Below are 12,019 nucleotides of genomic sequence, written 5' to 3' on the forward strand. Positions count from 1 at the left end.
ATCAGCATTTATTGTCAGAGCTTCTGTTGTTTTCTAAAGTCAGGTCAAGCCTATGGGTTCCTAAGAACTGATTCACTTTAGGACCTCCAAGTGGGGAATGAGGAAATAGGAGAGTTATTCACTTGGAACTTGCAACAGCTAAGACCCATATAAGTTGATGCTATGGTTTGGTTTGTACACACCAAAACTCATGTTGAGATTTAATTGCCAAAATAGCAGTATAGAGAGGCAGTGGGGCCTTTATGAGGTATTCAGGGTCATGGGGCTCTGCCCTCATGAAGGGATTCATGTAGTGACCATGCCAGTCGTTTAGTTATCTGGAGCGTGTATTTGCTACAAAGCAAGGTTACTCTTCATGTTCACTCTCTTCTGCACATGCTTCAGCCATGTGATGCCATCTGCTATGTTGTGACTCATCATGAGTTTTTCACCACCTGATCTTGAACTTCCCAACCTTCAGAATTGTGAGCCAAAATAAACCTCTTCATACATCACCCAGTTTCAGGTATTCTGTTATAGCAACAGAAAACAGACTAAGGCCGTTGATATCTTAAATCTTTTATTTTTGACCTTGTATCCTTATGGAAGCAAGAAAAGTGCTAGCTAAAAAGTGTTAAGAAAGAAAGAAAAGTGGGAGGGGGCTCCCTGAAATGTAGAAACTAAAGGATATCTTAGAATATTTTATTTTACCAGAAAGCTAACTTTAGTTAAATATGGACTATCCCAAACTTTTTTGTCAGGACAAATGAAAGAAAACCCCAAGATATTCTAGAAATAGAATCCCTTTCTGCCTGCAGCCCTGTGTTGAAGCTCTTGTTATAAAAATCCTCCTGGTTTTGAATGTTTCTAACTTAATGTGTTTATTCCACAGAAATTCTGAATGAAGAGGGAAAAACGTTTTGGAAGGCTTTTCAACAATTCAATAGTGTGTTCATACATATACAATACAGTAGTTAGGGCATCCAGCTTCTGCCCTGAACCTCTACAACCAAGTTCTGACCTTATCACTCACAGAAATGCAATGGCTTCAGGGGCACTTGAGGTTGGCACACTCCATTCCAGTAACATCACTTGACAGAAAGATGGCGCCGGATAGCACACCTCTTCCCCACATTCCCTGCAACCCCCAGCACTGAGAACCCCTTTCCTGGACAGCCACAATTTCAGTCCCTTGGCTATTTTAAGATTACCCCTGATTCCCCATCTGGCAAGGAAGCCTGAAGAGAGAAAGGAAAAGCAAGAGGAGATGCAGGCTTGCAAAGACTGGGGTGACTAAGGGTGCAGTCTCCTTTCTCCCCCTTTGTAGCTCCTGTTTCCTGGCTCCCCCTCTTCAACCTCTCCAAGTTGGCAGAACTAGGCTGATAAGTCCAGGGCAGGGGTGAATAAACAAATAAATCACTCCCCAGTTGTAACACTCAAATGGTCAAGTTTCGGCCTAAAGCAAATTCATATGTTTGGAATTACGTAAGAGAAGGTGGTTAAAACTGCTCAACTTTGCAAACTTAATCAGTATTACTTTCTGCTCTTGACCTGGACATCTGTGGAAGCCTGTCTCTCCACAAGGTGAGAATTTGAATTTGATCCACAGGTTAATGTCCTACCAGATCCTATTCTTATTCAAATGCAAGAAAGATGTATATTATATAATATTATATAACACCATCATGCATTTCTACACTGACAATTAGAAGCTGTTTACTTCTCAAGGACTTAATCACAGAATTTTGTTTTCAGGCCAGATTCAAGAACATTACCAATAGGACCAAATTATGGAAGGGGCTTGCAGTCCTGAGGGCTATCCAGTCTGCCCTCCATAGAATCCTCCTAAAGCTAGGCTAACCACTCATAAGTTCCAGACCCATTCATTGGCCAACTTAAAAAATCACTGATATAACTTTAAATTTTTTTAATTTAATCCCCTGAGTATTTATATATTTTCTTCTCTCATCCCTCCAAAACTAATCCCAGAGTAGAATCTGGGAACTTGGGCAAAGGAGAAAACAACCACGCAGACCAAGAAATCTGAAATCTGAGTTCATTACGTCATTCAAAAGTTATATTACTTTTTGTTTATATTGCCCCAGCTCAAATTATAAAATCATATGAATAATAAGACCCAAAATGCAGATGCTATTACCCATGTGAAAAGTTTAAAATGTCATTAAAGGCATTCTATGTGCCCCAGAGGTTTCCTCTAGACATCAACACTGTTTCCCTAAACTTTCTCCCTTTATACTGAGAATATACTATTGCATCATACATATTCATTAGCTGGGGCGGGGGAGTTTGTATGTTCTCAGCGTGCGCAAACCTTGCTTGCTTTCTACATCTACTGCATTTGCGGTACAATAAGCTCCTTGCAAGAACAGCGCCCAGAGAATGTCCCTGACAGATACGCGGTTTGCTCCTGAAAACCAGCTCTGCTGGAGTTTCCTCTAACCACCAACTCCCACCTCGGATTCCCCAAGCTGTCAGGACACAGGCTGGCTGGGTGCCCTCTTGACCGGAAGAGGGTTTTACACACACCCTGCTAGGCTGCCTGATTTGAGAACCTGTGTCGCAGCCAAACTCCTCCAACCTCAGCGGACAAACTGTCCAAGGCGCTCTGGTGCTTCAAGAACATCAAGGTCCCCTCCTTACTAAAGGGAGCACGCTCTTCAGAGCTGCAGGAAACCGGCCACTGGAGGTAGAAGACTGCGGGGGCAAGGGGGGACCGAGGGGAGCAGGAGAGAGCCCAGCGCGAGAGGCAAAAGGGAGTGGAGTGTAGGAGCGAGTGGGGGGCTGCAGGAGGAGTTGGTGCGCGGGTGGGAACAGATCACAGTAGGGGGTGCGGGTAGCAGGGCATTGGAACTAGCCGGTACTGGGAGGGGCGCGCCCGCAGCAACCCGCGGGTGCTGGGGAGGCGCCGGCTGCGCGATCTGCATCGGACTCTCCTGAGCCGCTCAATTGTGGGTGGGAGGGGGTGCGGGCAGCTGTGGGGGAGCCCAAAGTCGGGGGCGTGCCTTTGCAGCGATTGGCTGCAGGAGCCTGACGCGCGGCCCCGGGGGTTGGCTTGGGGGTGTGGGAGCCGGGTGGGGTGGGTGTTGGGTGCCAGAGCTGCGGGACCGGCGCGCTCAGAAACATGCTGAGGTCCCGGCGGTTCTTCCAGCAGCTGCAGCAGCTCCAACAGCGGCGGCGGCGGCGGCGGCGGCGACAGCGCTCGGCTCCGGCGGGGAAGGCGCCCGGCGCCCATGCCTCCAGCCCCGTGCCGCGGCTGCCCTGACCTGGCCGCGACCTCCTGCGCGCGCCCCGCCGCCCCGGCTTCTGGGGTGTTCCCCAACCACGGCCCAGCCCCGTCACACCCCCCGCCCCCGGCCTCCGCAGCTCGGCATGGGCGCGGGGGCGCTCGCCCTGGGCGCCTCCGAGCCCTGCAACCTGTCGTCAGCTGCGCCGCTCCCCGACGGCGCAGCCACAGCGGCGCGGCTGTTGGTGCCCGCTTCGCCTCCGGCCTCGCTGCTGCCTCCGGCCAGCGAGGGCCCGGCGCCGCTCTCGCAGCAATGGACAGCGGGCATGGGCCTGCTGATGGCGCTTATCGTGCTACTCATCGTGGCAGGCAACGTGCTGGTGATCGTGGCTATAGCCAAGACACCGAGGCTGCAAACGCTCACCAACCTTTTCATCATGTCCCTGGCCAGCGCGGACCTGGTTATGGGATTGCTTGTGGTTCCATTCGGGGCCACCATCGTGGTATGGGGACGTTGGGAGTACGGCTCCTTCTTCTGCGAGCTCTGGACCTCGGTGGACGTGCTGTGTGTGACGGCCAGCATCGAGACCCTGTGTGTCATCGCCCTGGACCGCTACCTCGCCATCACGTCGCCCTTCCGCTACCAGAGCCTGCTGACACGCGCGCGGGCGCGGGCCCTCGTGTGCACCGTGTGGGCTATCTCGGCCTTGGTGTCCTTCCTGCCCATCCTCATGCACTGGTGGCGGGACGAGGGCGATGAGGCGCGCCGCTGCTACAATGACCCCAAGTGCTGCGATTTTGTCACCAACCGGGCCTATGCCATAGCCTCATCCGTCGTCTCCTTTTATGTGCCCCTGTGCATCATGGCCTTCGTATACCTGCGGGTGTTCCGCGAGGCCCAGAAGCAGGTAAAGAAGATCGACAGCTGCGAGCGCCGCTTCCTCAGCGGCCCAGCACGGCCGCCTTCGCCGGCGCCAGCGCCCTCGTCCTCTCCTGCGCCCGGGTCCCCGCGTCCCGCGGCGGACCCCATGGTAAACGGGCGCGTCAGCAAGCGGCGGCCCTCGCGCCTTGTGGCGCTGCGCGAGCAGAAGGCGCTCAAGACGCTGGGCATCATCATGGGCGTGTTCACGCTGTGCTGGCTGCCCTTCTTCCTGGCCAACGTGGTGAAGGCCTTCCACCGCGACCTGGTGCCCGACCGCCTCTTCGTCTTCTTCAACTGGCTGGGCTACGCCAACTCGGCCTTCAACCCCATCATCTACTGCCGCAGCCCCGACTTCCGCAAGGCCTTCCAGCGCCTGCTCTGCTGCGCGCGCCGGGCTGGTCGCAGGCGCCACGCGGGGCACAGCGACCGACCGCGCGCCTCGGGCTGCCTGACCGGCAACCGGCCGCCGCCGTCTCCTGGGGCTCCCTCGGACGACGACGACGACGACGTCGGGACCACGCCGCCCGCGCGCCTTCTGGAGCCCTGGGCGGGCTGCAACGGCGGGGCGGCGACGGCGGACAGCGACTCGAGCCTGGACGAGCCGTGCCGCCCGGACTTCGCCTCGGAATCCAAGGTGTAGGGCTCGGGGCGCTGACGCCTGGCGCGCGGGTCCTCGCCGCCCCAGCCCGGACGCGGGATGTGCGCCCGGGTGGGAGGAGAGCCCGCTGTGGAGCCCCTGAATGGCTTCCCGGGCCAAAGAGGATATCTGTGTTTACTCAAGACCGAAAGAAAGCAGGTGAACTCGAAGCCCACAAACCTCGTCTGAAGGCAAACCGAAAAGCCATGGACTTCGGCACAAAAAGGAAAGTTTAGGAGGGTTGGGAGAGTGGCTTGCTGATTTTTCTTGGGTTCTTTTCTGTTTGTGGTTCAGCCTTCTTTTGTGTGTGAGTGCGATGCATCTTTAGATATATATATTTTTTTTTTCAGGTGGGTTTTGACGCTTTCTGCGAGGACCCGAGTGGAAACTGGGTGGGTAGGGGAAGAGATATAAAAGTCTATCAACTTGGCTTCCATCCTGTTCCTGAGAATGGGAGCAGTCAGCCGGGGGTGGGGGTGGGGGTGACAGTTTGTCAGGACGTTTCCTTTTGCTTTTCAGAGAAATTGCATTTTAATTCCTGTGTAATGATTTCTCCTGTTCTCAAAGCAAAGAGAAAGGATGGATGCAAAAAAAAAAAAATCTCATTTTATGAAATGTTAAGCTATTCTTGGAACAAGCTTCACCTTGCTTTCCTTCTGTAGGACAAACTCTTGTCCCCTGCGCGCCTCGGAGGTCCAGCTGAGGGTTTTCTACCTCACACTGTGCATATTGCACAGCAAGATAGAAAGACTTGTTTATATTAAACAGCTTATTTATGTATCAATATTAGTTGGAAGGACCAGGCGCTGAGCCTCTCTCCATAACATGTGACTCTGTCAATTGAAGACAGGACAGGAAAAAAAAAAAAAGGAAACAGTTCAGATTACTTACTGCACATGTGGGTAAAAACAAAAAATAAAAAAAAGGAGTGGTTCAAAATGCCATTTTTGCACAGTGTTAGGAATTGTTCACAGATGTTACTTGCACAAAAAAATAAATATTTTTAATGGGGTGGGGAGGGGGCAGATCTTAAAAACTAAAATAACATTCAAATTCAACTTCTGTTATCTGTTATGTTATTGAGCTAATGAATTATTGGGAAAATGCCTTTTTATACTCTTTTATCATGGTACTGTAACTGTATCCATATTATAAATATAATTATCTTATGAATTTTTTATTATTTTTTTATGTCCAAGTGCCCACGTGAATCTGCTGGTAAAATTTAGCACTTGTGTATAAATTCTATTTCCTCTGTGTTTTTTCCAAGTATTTATACTCTGGTGCAACTAACTACTGTGTGAAGAATTGGTCCATGTGCAATAAATACCAATGAAGCACAATCAAGATCATGTACTGTGAGTCTGTACCCGGTCAGTGATAATGAAAAAGACAGTTTGTTTTGTTTTAAAGGGTAGACTGGATTTCTCATAGAGCTCTTTTAATAGCTTTTCATGACTCAATAACAGCAAAATGCCTGTACCAAATAAGGCGTTCACCTACTGAGCGCTGCAGATTTGCCCTCAATCTTCACAGCCAGATTCAAGGTATTGCAGACTATCTGTAGGTGCTCTCAAGATCCCATCTGCTGCACTTGACTTAAGAAGTGACTTTTGTGATGGTGTGTCTTCTGCAAACAATCAGAAAACCCAGTGGATCCAGGTAACTTAGCTGCAGCTGCCACACAGAAACGCAGGAAAGAAGACTAACTACCAGTTGCCTACCAGTTGCCTACTTGAAATTCGGTAAGTGGCTTTCACAGCTTATTTTTGTTTTCCAGTCAAAAAATCAGAGCCTACAGATGATCAGTGTGAAGATTTCTCCAGTGGCTGTTTAGAATGAGAAAATATTTCCATGCTTAAGCAAAAATGTATAAAAGGGCTTCTGAAGTAAATGTTATTTTTCTTGTGTAATTAAAGAGATCATTTCAGCAGAAGTGCTGAGTGGGCAGGTCAAGGTAAAAACAAATGTGAAATCACTTAACTTCCTAACAAATTTACAACACCCGGTGAATGAGTTATTTTTCATAAAACTAGTTCCTAAGGAGGGTACAGTGAAATTCCATCTGGAAATTAATTGTTCATTCTCCAAAATAAACTGATTTAATAGGTTTATATTTTTAAACAAGATCTTCATTTCGTGAGTGTACAGTATAGAAACCAAAGTGAAGAGTATAAAGTTTTAATTCGGGCTGTACTTTAACATGAACAGACTTTTCTCATCTAGGCAAAATCAGGAGTCTGTCTTTTTTTTTTTTTTTTTCATTTTCTCAGTGCTAGGGCTTGAACTCAGGGCCTCTCCTGATCCCCAGCCAGGAGACAGTCTTCTGAGAAAGGTTAATGACGCCGGTGTTTCAGAGCCCAGCAGAAGGTTGCACAAAAAAAACAGCAGCTTCAATGAAAGCAGCCCCCAAATTTAACCCCTTTCTCCAGCAACAAGAGAAAAAAAGATGAATGGGGGGGGTGGACAAAGATGGCAAAGCTTTAAATAAATAAGTAAATAAATACATACATACCAAAACTTATTTTGGAAAATGTAAAATCCATCAGGATGGACTATCACTGTAATTTCCCTAAGAGCCAGTCCATTCCTAGTCTCTCTTGCCCGTCTTAAGTACGTGAAGTGCATTTTCTCAGGGATTTTGCCCCTCTTCCTTTTAAATTAATAGACTTCACATCTTTAGTTTCATCTGAAGAACACTGAAGTTCCAGGTTAACGCTTCACTTTCCTGCGTTTCCCAATTATTGACTTATTCTAGATACGTCTTCACATTTAAATAAATACTCCCAGCCTGAAATGTGTATACAGGTCCATCAAACCTCAGGTCTTAAAATCATGAACGTCTCCTCAACTTCAGGAACAAATATGCAAAATCTAACTACTTAGTAGATAGGTTTACTGTCTTTGGTGGATTAGAGGATATAATATATAATTACATATATAATATATAAGCTAGGACTGGTTTATATGTTTTAATAGGAAATTTTAAAAGATTTTTATATTATTCCCTGGGTTCTCCAACTGGGAATTACAAGGATTCAGAGACAGACCATGACAGTGATTCCAAACACTCATGAAAACTACTTTTTGTTGTTTTTGAGGGAGAAAACCATTGCTTTACACTAGGAAACATGAAAGCTGGCCTGCCAGTCTCAAAAGCCATGGCAGTGGGAGGGGAAAGCTGCCCATTCTGCGTAATCCATGAGATAGTTCACTGCGGAAATGGCAAGAGAGGGCCGCAAGGATGCAGAAAGTCACCTTCCCCCTCTGGTTTGTGTACATCAGAGTACCAAAGGCATAAGACTTAAAATCAAAGCAATGAACTAACATGTAATCAAGATTCATTGATTTGCTACATTGGAAATTTTATTTAGATTGAGCACTGTAAAGTTCTCTAACATGTAACAAACACAGTTTCTTCTCCCAGTTGTAGAAATATATAATTGGTATGCCTCTAGCTGGGTCCTTTGGTGAGCTTGCCAATATAAAACTTTTGCAAATAGAGTCTATTTTTTTAACCTATGATTTCTTTGGAATTGGAATTATTAATAACTTCTAAGTGGCTATTGTGAAACCTCTCCTTGTTAAGCACATTCTCCTAGCTTATTTTAAAATCACATTTTGTTGAACATGCTGACTTCCTCTGACAATATGTAAAATTGCCAGGCGGAAACTCTGCACCCACAGTATCTGGGTAATATTAACATTTAAGTTTTTAGCAAGATCTTCTGAGGAAGGGTTTAAAGGAAAATTATGCGATAAACTTTTGCTGCCAGTTGTGAAAGACTTATTTTCCTTTCAGTGTCTAACAAAACTGGACCCGGTCATTCTTTTGAAGGGGGGAAAAATAAAATAAAACCTTAGCAGTAATTCAAATTAAACACATTGGCACAGATAATGTAGTTTTATTTGTACGTTTCTGGCATAATGTGCTGAGAAATACTAATTCTTTTGACTCCCCGCCAATTTTCTACTAATCAAAATGGAGAAGATATGCACTGTTTGGATTATACCTAAAAATAGTTGTGCTACAGTCACATCAGCAAATGGAATTAAATTAATTTCTCTTTCCTCCCCTTCATACACACCCTTCACATTATTTAAATTTCCATCTAGAATATTGCTCCTGAATCTCATAATTTTTGATTCAGTGTGTCCCAAAGAGCATTGCTACACTAAAACTCTATTGAACCACTTTCCAGGGGATACCCCCCTGAAACACCCACATTTACTCTATTCTCTTTGGAAGAGTCTCTACCAGAGAGCACTACTAATGTAAGCATAGAGGTATTATTACCATAAATAAATATATTTATATCTGGATTAATATATTTCATCAATAGTTTTTTAACCTTTTGTGGGAGAAGAGAGAGTATTTCTGAATCAGATTTGGTCATTTGGTCATGGAGTGGAAAAGAAGCTTCCAAATCCAATTGCTCTAATGACAGACGGCAAAAACAGCAGCCCAGAGAAGCTCACCCTGGGCCGATCACCAGACTGTGATCTTTGCAGTGATGTTAGCAACGGTTAGGAACGAACGGCCTTTCTCTTCCCTTGGATGTTGGGCAAAGATCACATTTCTACCTTCTGCACCTGAAGCCTGTTCTTGGCACCACCATCCTCACAAGCCCTTTTTCTGAGCACTTCTTCAGTTTTTCTTGAATATGCTTGAAATCTGTGCAACATCTAGTTCTAGATAATTCTCTTCATAGCAGCATTAATTTCTCATGAATGGTTTCTTAAAGCTCTGATTTTCAGCATCTTTCAGAACATTCAATTCCATTTTTTCCCTCTCTCTTTTCCACATTCCCTGGCTCACGGCTGTTAATCATAGTGGTGAGAGCACACTGTTTTCTTCCCATTTATGACACAGAAATTACCTGTGCTGCATTTTAGATGTTAAGTTTGGACTTCTTCCTGAGAATTTTGGTATGGCTCCATGCAGGGAAAAAAAAATTAAGTTGTTGTTTGCACCTGTAAAAGTTCTTCATGATGGGTTTGATATTGGGGGTGTGGGGCCACCTTAACAGGCTTTATTTTTCTGCCACTGTCACTTCTTAACCACATGGCCTTGTCAGTCTGTCAGTATCCTGGTTTCGGAGGGTGAGAGTCGTGGTTCCACCTTCATCTGTTTGTAAAATGAAGTAGTCTCACCAGTCATTATGAGGCTAGCTGATTTGTAGGGATTGTGGGTACTTGTGGAAGGACAGAAAACTTGTTCAGGCGGATGGTCCACTTTGGCCACCCTGGTTCCTTCTCTAACTAGTTCTCACAATGCCCCGTGACCTTGGGAAAGACAGTCCCAACTTCCTTTCCTTTTGATTCAGGTTCAAGGCCTCTAAAGCCTGATCAGTAGTTTTGATTCTAAATCCCTGAGAGGTGTTCTATGCTTGGCAAAGTTGATCACTTCTGATACCTCCTCCTAACCTTCTTTTCCCTTTCCTAGCAACTGAACCCACAAAAATCTGTTGTTTTTTTTTAGGTGAAAGAGAACAACTAAGAATAGCAAATATATATATAATACCCCATGCATCCAAACAAATAGTCCTTCACTTTTTATTGCACTTTAAATTCCACAGAAACCACAACTGAATAAAGTAATCTTCCCAAATATCAGATTAAAAAACCTGTTTGCTCTGTGCTGTGCAAAAGGAGTTGTTTAATGATTCTTAACCCAAGCCCCTTTGAGAGAAATCAGTCAATTTGGATAGTTACTCAACTCTACTATTTTGCACTGAGTTGTAAAAGGTAATAACAACCATCTAGATTGTTCTCTTTTTCTTGGAATAGCAATTCAGAGATGAAAAGTGCTGAGAGTCATGGAGTTTGTGTGTTTGTGTTTTTGCTTACCTTTCTTTTGAGGTTTGCAGGCTATCGGGTTTCTTTGTTCCCAATTTAATGAACAGTGACAAGTCTACAGGAACTTTACTGACTTAAAATATCTGTTATGTTAACTACAGGAACTCACCTGTAATATTTAGGTCCTTGTTAAAACTGCATTTAAAGAGCAAACATTAATAGATGTTCCAATAACATTTTTTTTTTGCTCTATAGGGAATTTTTAAAGCCATTATAGGTAACATTTTAGTAAGAGGCTCTTTTTAAAGAACTCATTGTGCTTAAATGATTCTGCCATCAATCCTGAGATAATGCTTTTTTCCCCTTTAAATAGGCATACCTAAGTAAAACTGAGTCACTCAGAAAAATTCCAGTCTGTCATGTGAAGGCTATTAATATTCCTAGTAACAGTACCCTATCCCCATGCAGGGTCATACCTAGATCCATGCAGACCCCACAAGACTGATGAGATGCACTTTGAGATATAAAAACCTGGCCTACCATTTAGCAGCTGATCCTATCAGCAAATATTTCTCGTAGAGCAAAACCAAATTTCTCCTGGAGTGTTGACTCATGGTGGATCCCAGTGGCATCTGAAAACTGATGACTGAGCCACTATTCTGCTTCAAAATCCTTGACGTCATACATAGGAGAAACAGTGACACTCCTTCTTCAGTTTCTATGCACTAAGTCATTCCATTTGCTCTTATAAGTAACTTCCAATCCTTGAATTCTTTCTATTGTTCAGTTCAAAATCATCTTCAGTTACAGGGATTCCTCCTAGCTAGAGACTAAAACAAACACAACAAAAGGTCAAGTTCAACACCTGGAGTCCGGTGGCATCAGCAGGTCACCGTTCCCAGAATTGTGCTGGTAATTTTTTTTAGTATCACCAGGGCCACAAAACACTGGAAGTCAAGGAAAAAAAAAACACTGTACTAAGTGAAAGGATGTAACATAAAAAATAACAAAGTTTTGCAATACCACAAAAAGCATCCTGCATGCACAGGACGAAACAGGTAATATCAATTTTTTCTCAGACAGCTGATTGCACCCCCCTTCCAGTATACAACTCTCTTCAGATCTTTTGATTGTTCCTAGACCTAAGACAAATACATTTTTCACACTAGATGAGCTCAGAAGACAGAGAGCTGATCCTCTAGAGGTGTACTGTGATTAGCCTCCTGTGATTCACAGGTTCTTCTTTTCTTCATTGATGGCGCTCTGTGCTGAGTGCTGTAGGAGACACACCCAGCCTGACGCTCTGAGACATCCACCTGTGAGATGTGACAGGCAGGTGTGATGGAATGCCAGACGTATGGGCTAGCGGTAAGGACTCTAAGCCAGCACTATCCAACAGAAACAGAAGGTAAGCTATGCATTGCATTTTACACTTTCT

The 12,019-nt window shown here is 45.2% G+C and overlaps 1 protein-coding gene across 1 annotated transcript; it reads left to right on the plus strand.

Moving 5' to 3' along the window:
• The first annotated feature begins 3,091 nt into the window (after positions 1-3,091).
• On the plus strand, positions 3,092-4,929 carry Adrb1 (adrenoceptor beta 1). The gene has a single exon (XM_046450480.2). It carries the CDS (start codon positions 3,370-3,372, stop codon positions 4,783-4,785), a length of 1,416 nt encoding a protein of 471 aa, XP_046306436.1. The 5' UTR covers positions 3,092-3,369; the 3' UTR covers positions 4,786-4,929.
• Positions 4,930-12,019: the final 7,090 nt, after the last annotated feature.

Source organism: Marmota monax, unplaced genomic scaffold (assembly GCF_021218885.2).
Source record: "Marmota monax isolate L192 unplaced genomic scaffold, Marmota_monax_Labrador192_F-V1.1 WCK01_AAM20220418_F8-fsc00004, whole genome shotgun sequence".
NCBI classification, from domain to species: Eukaryota; Metazoa; Chordata; class Mammalia; order Rodentia; family Sciuridae; genus Marmota; species Marmota monax.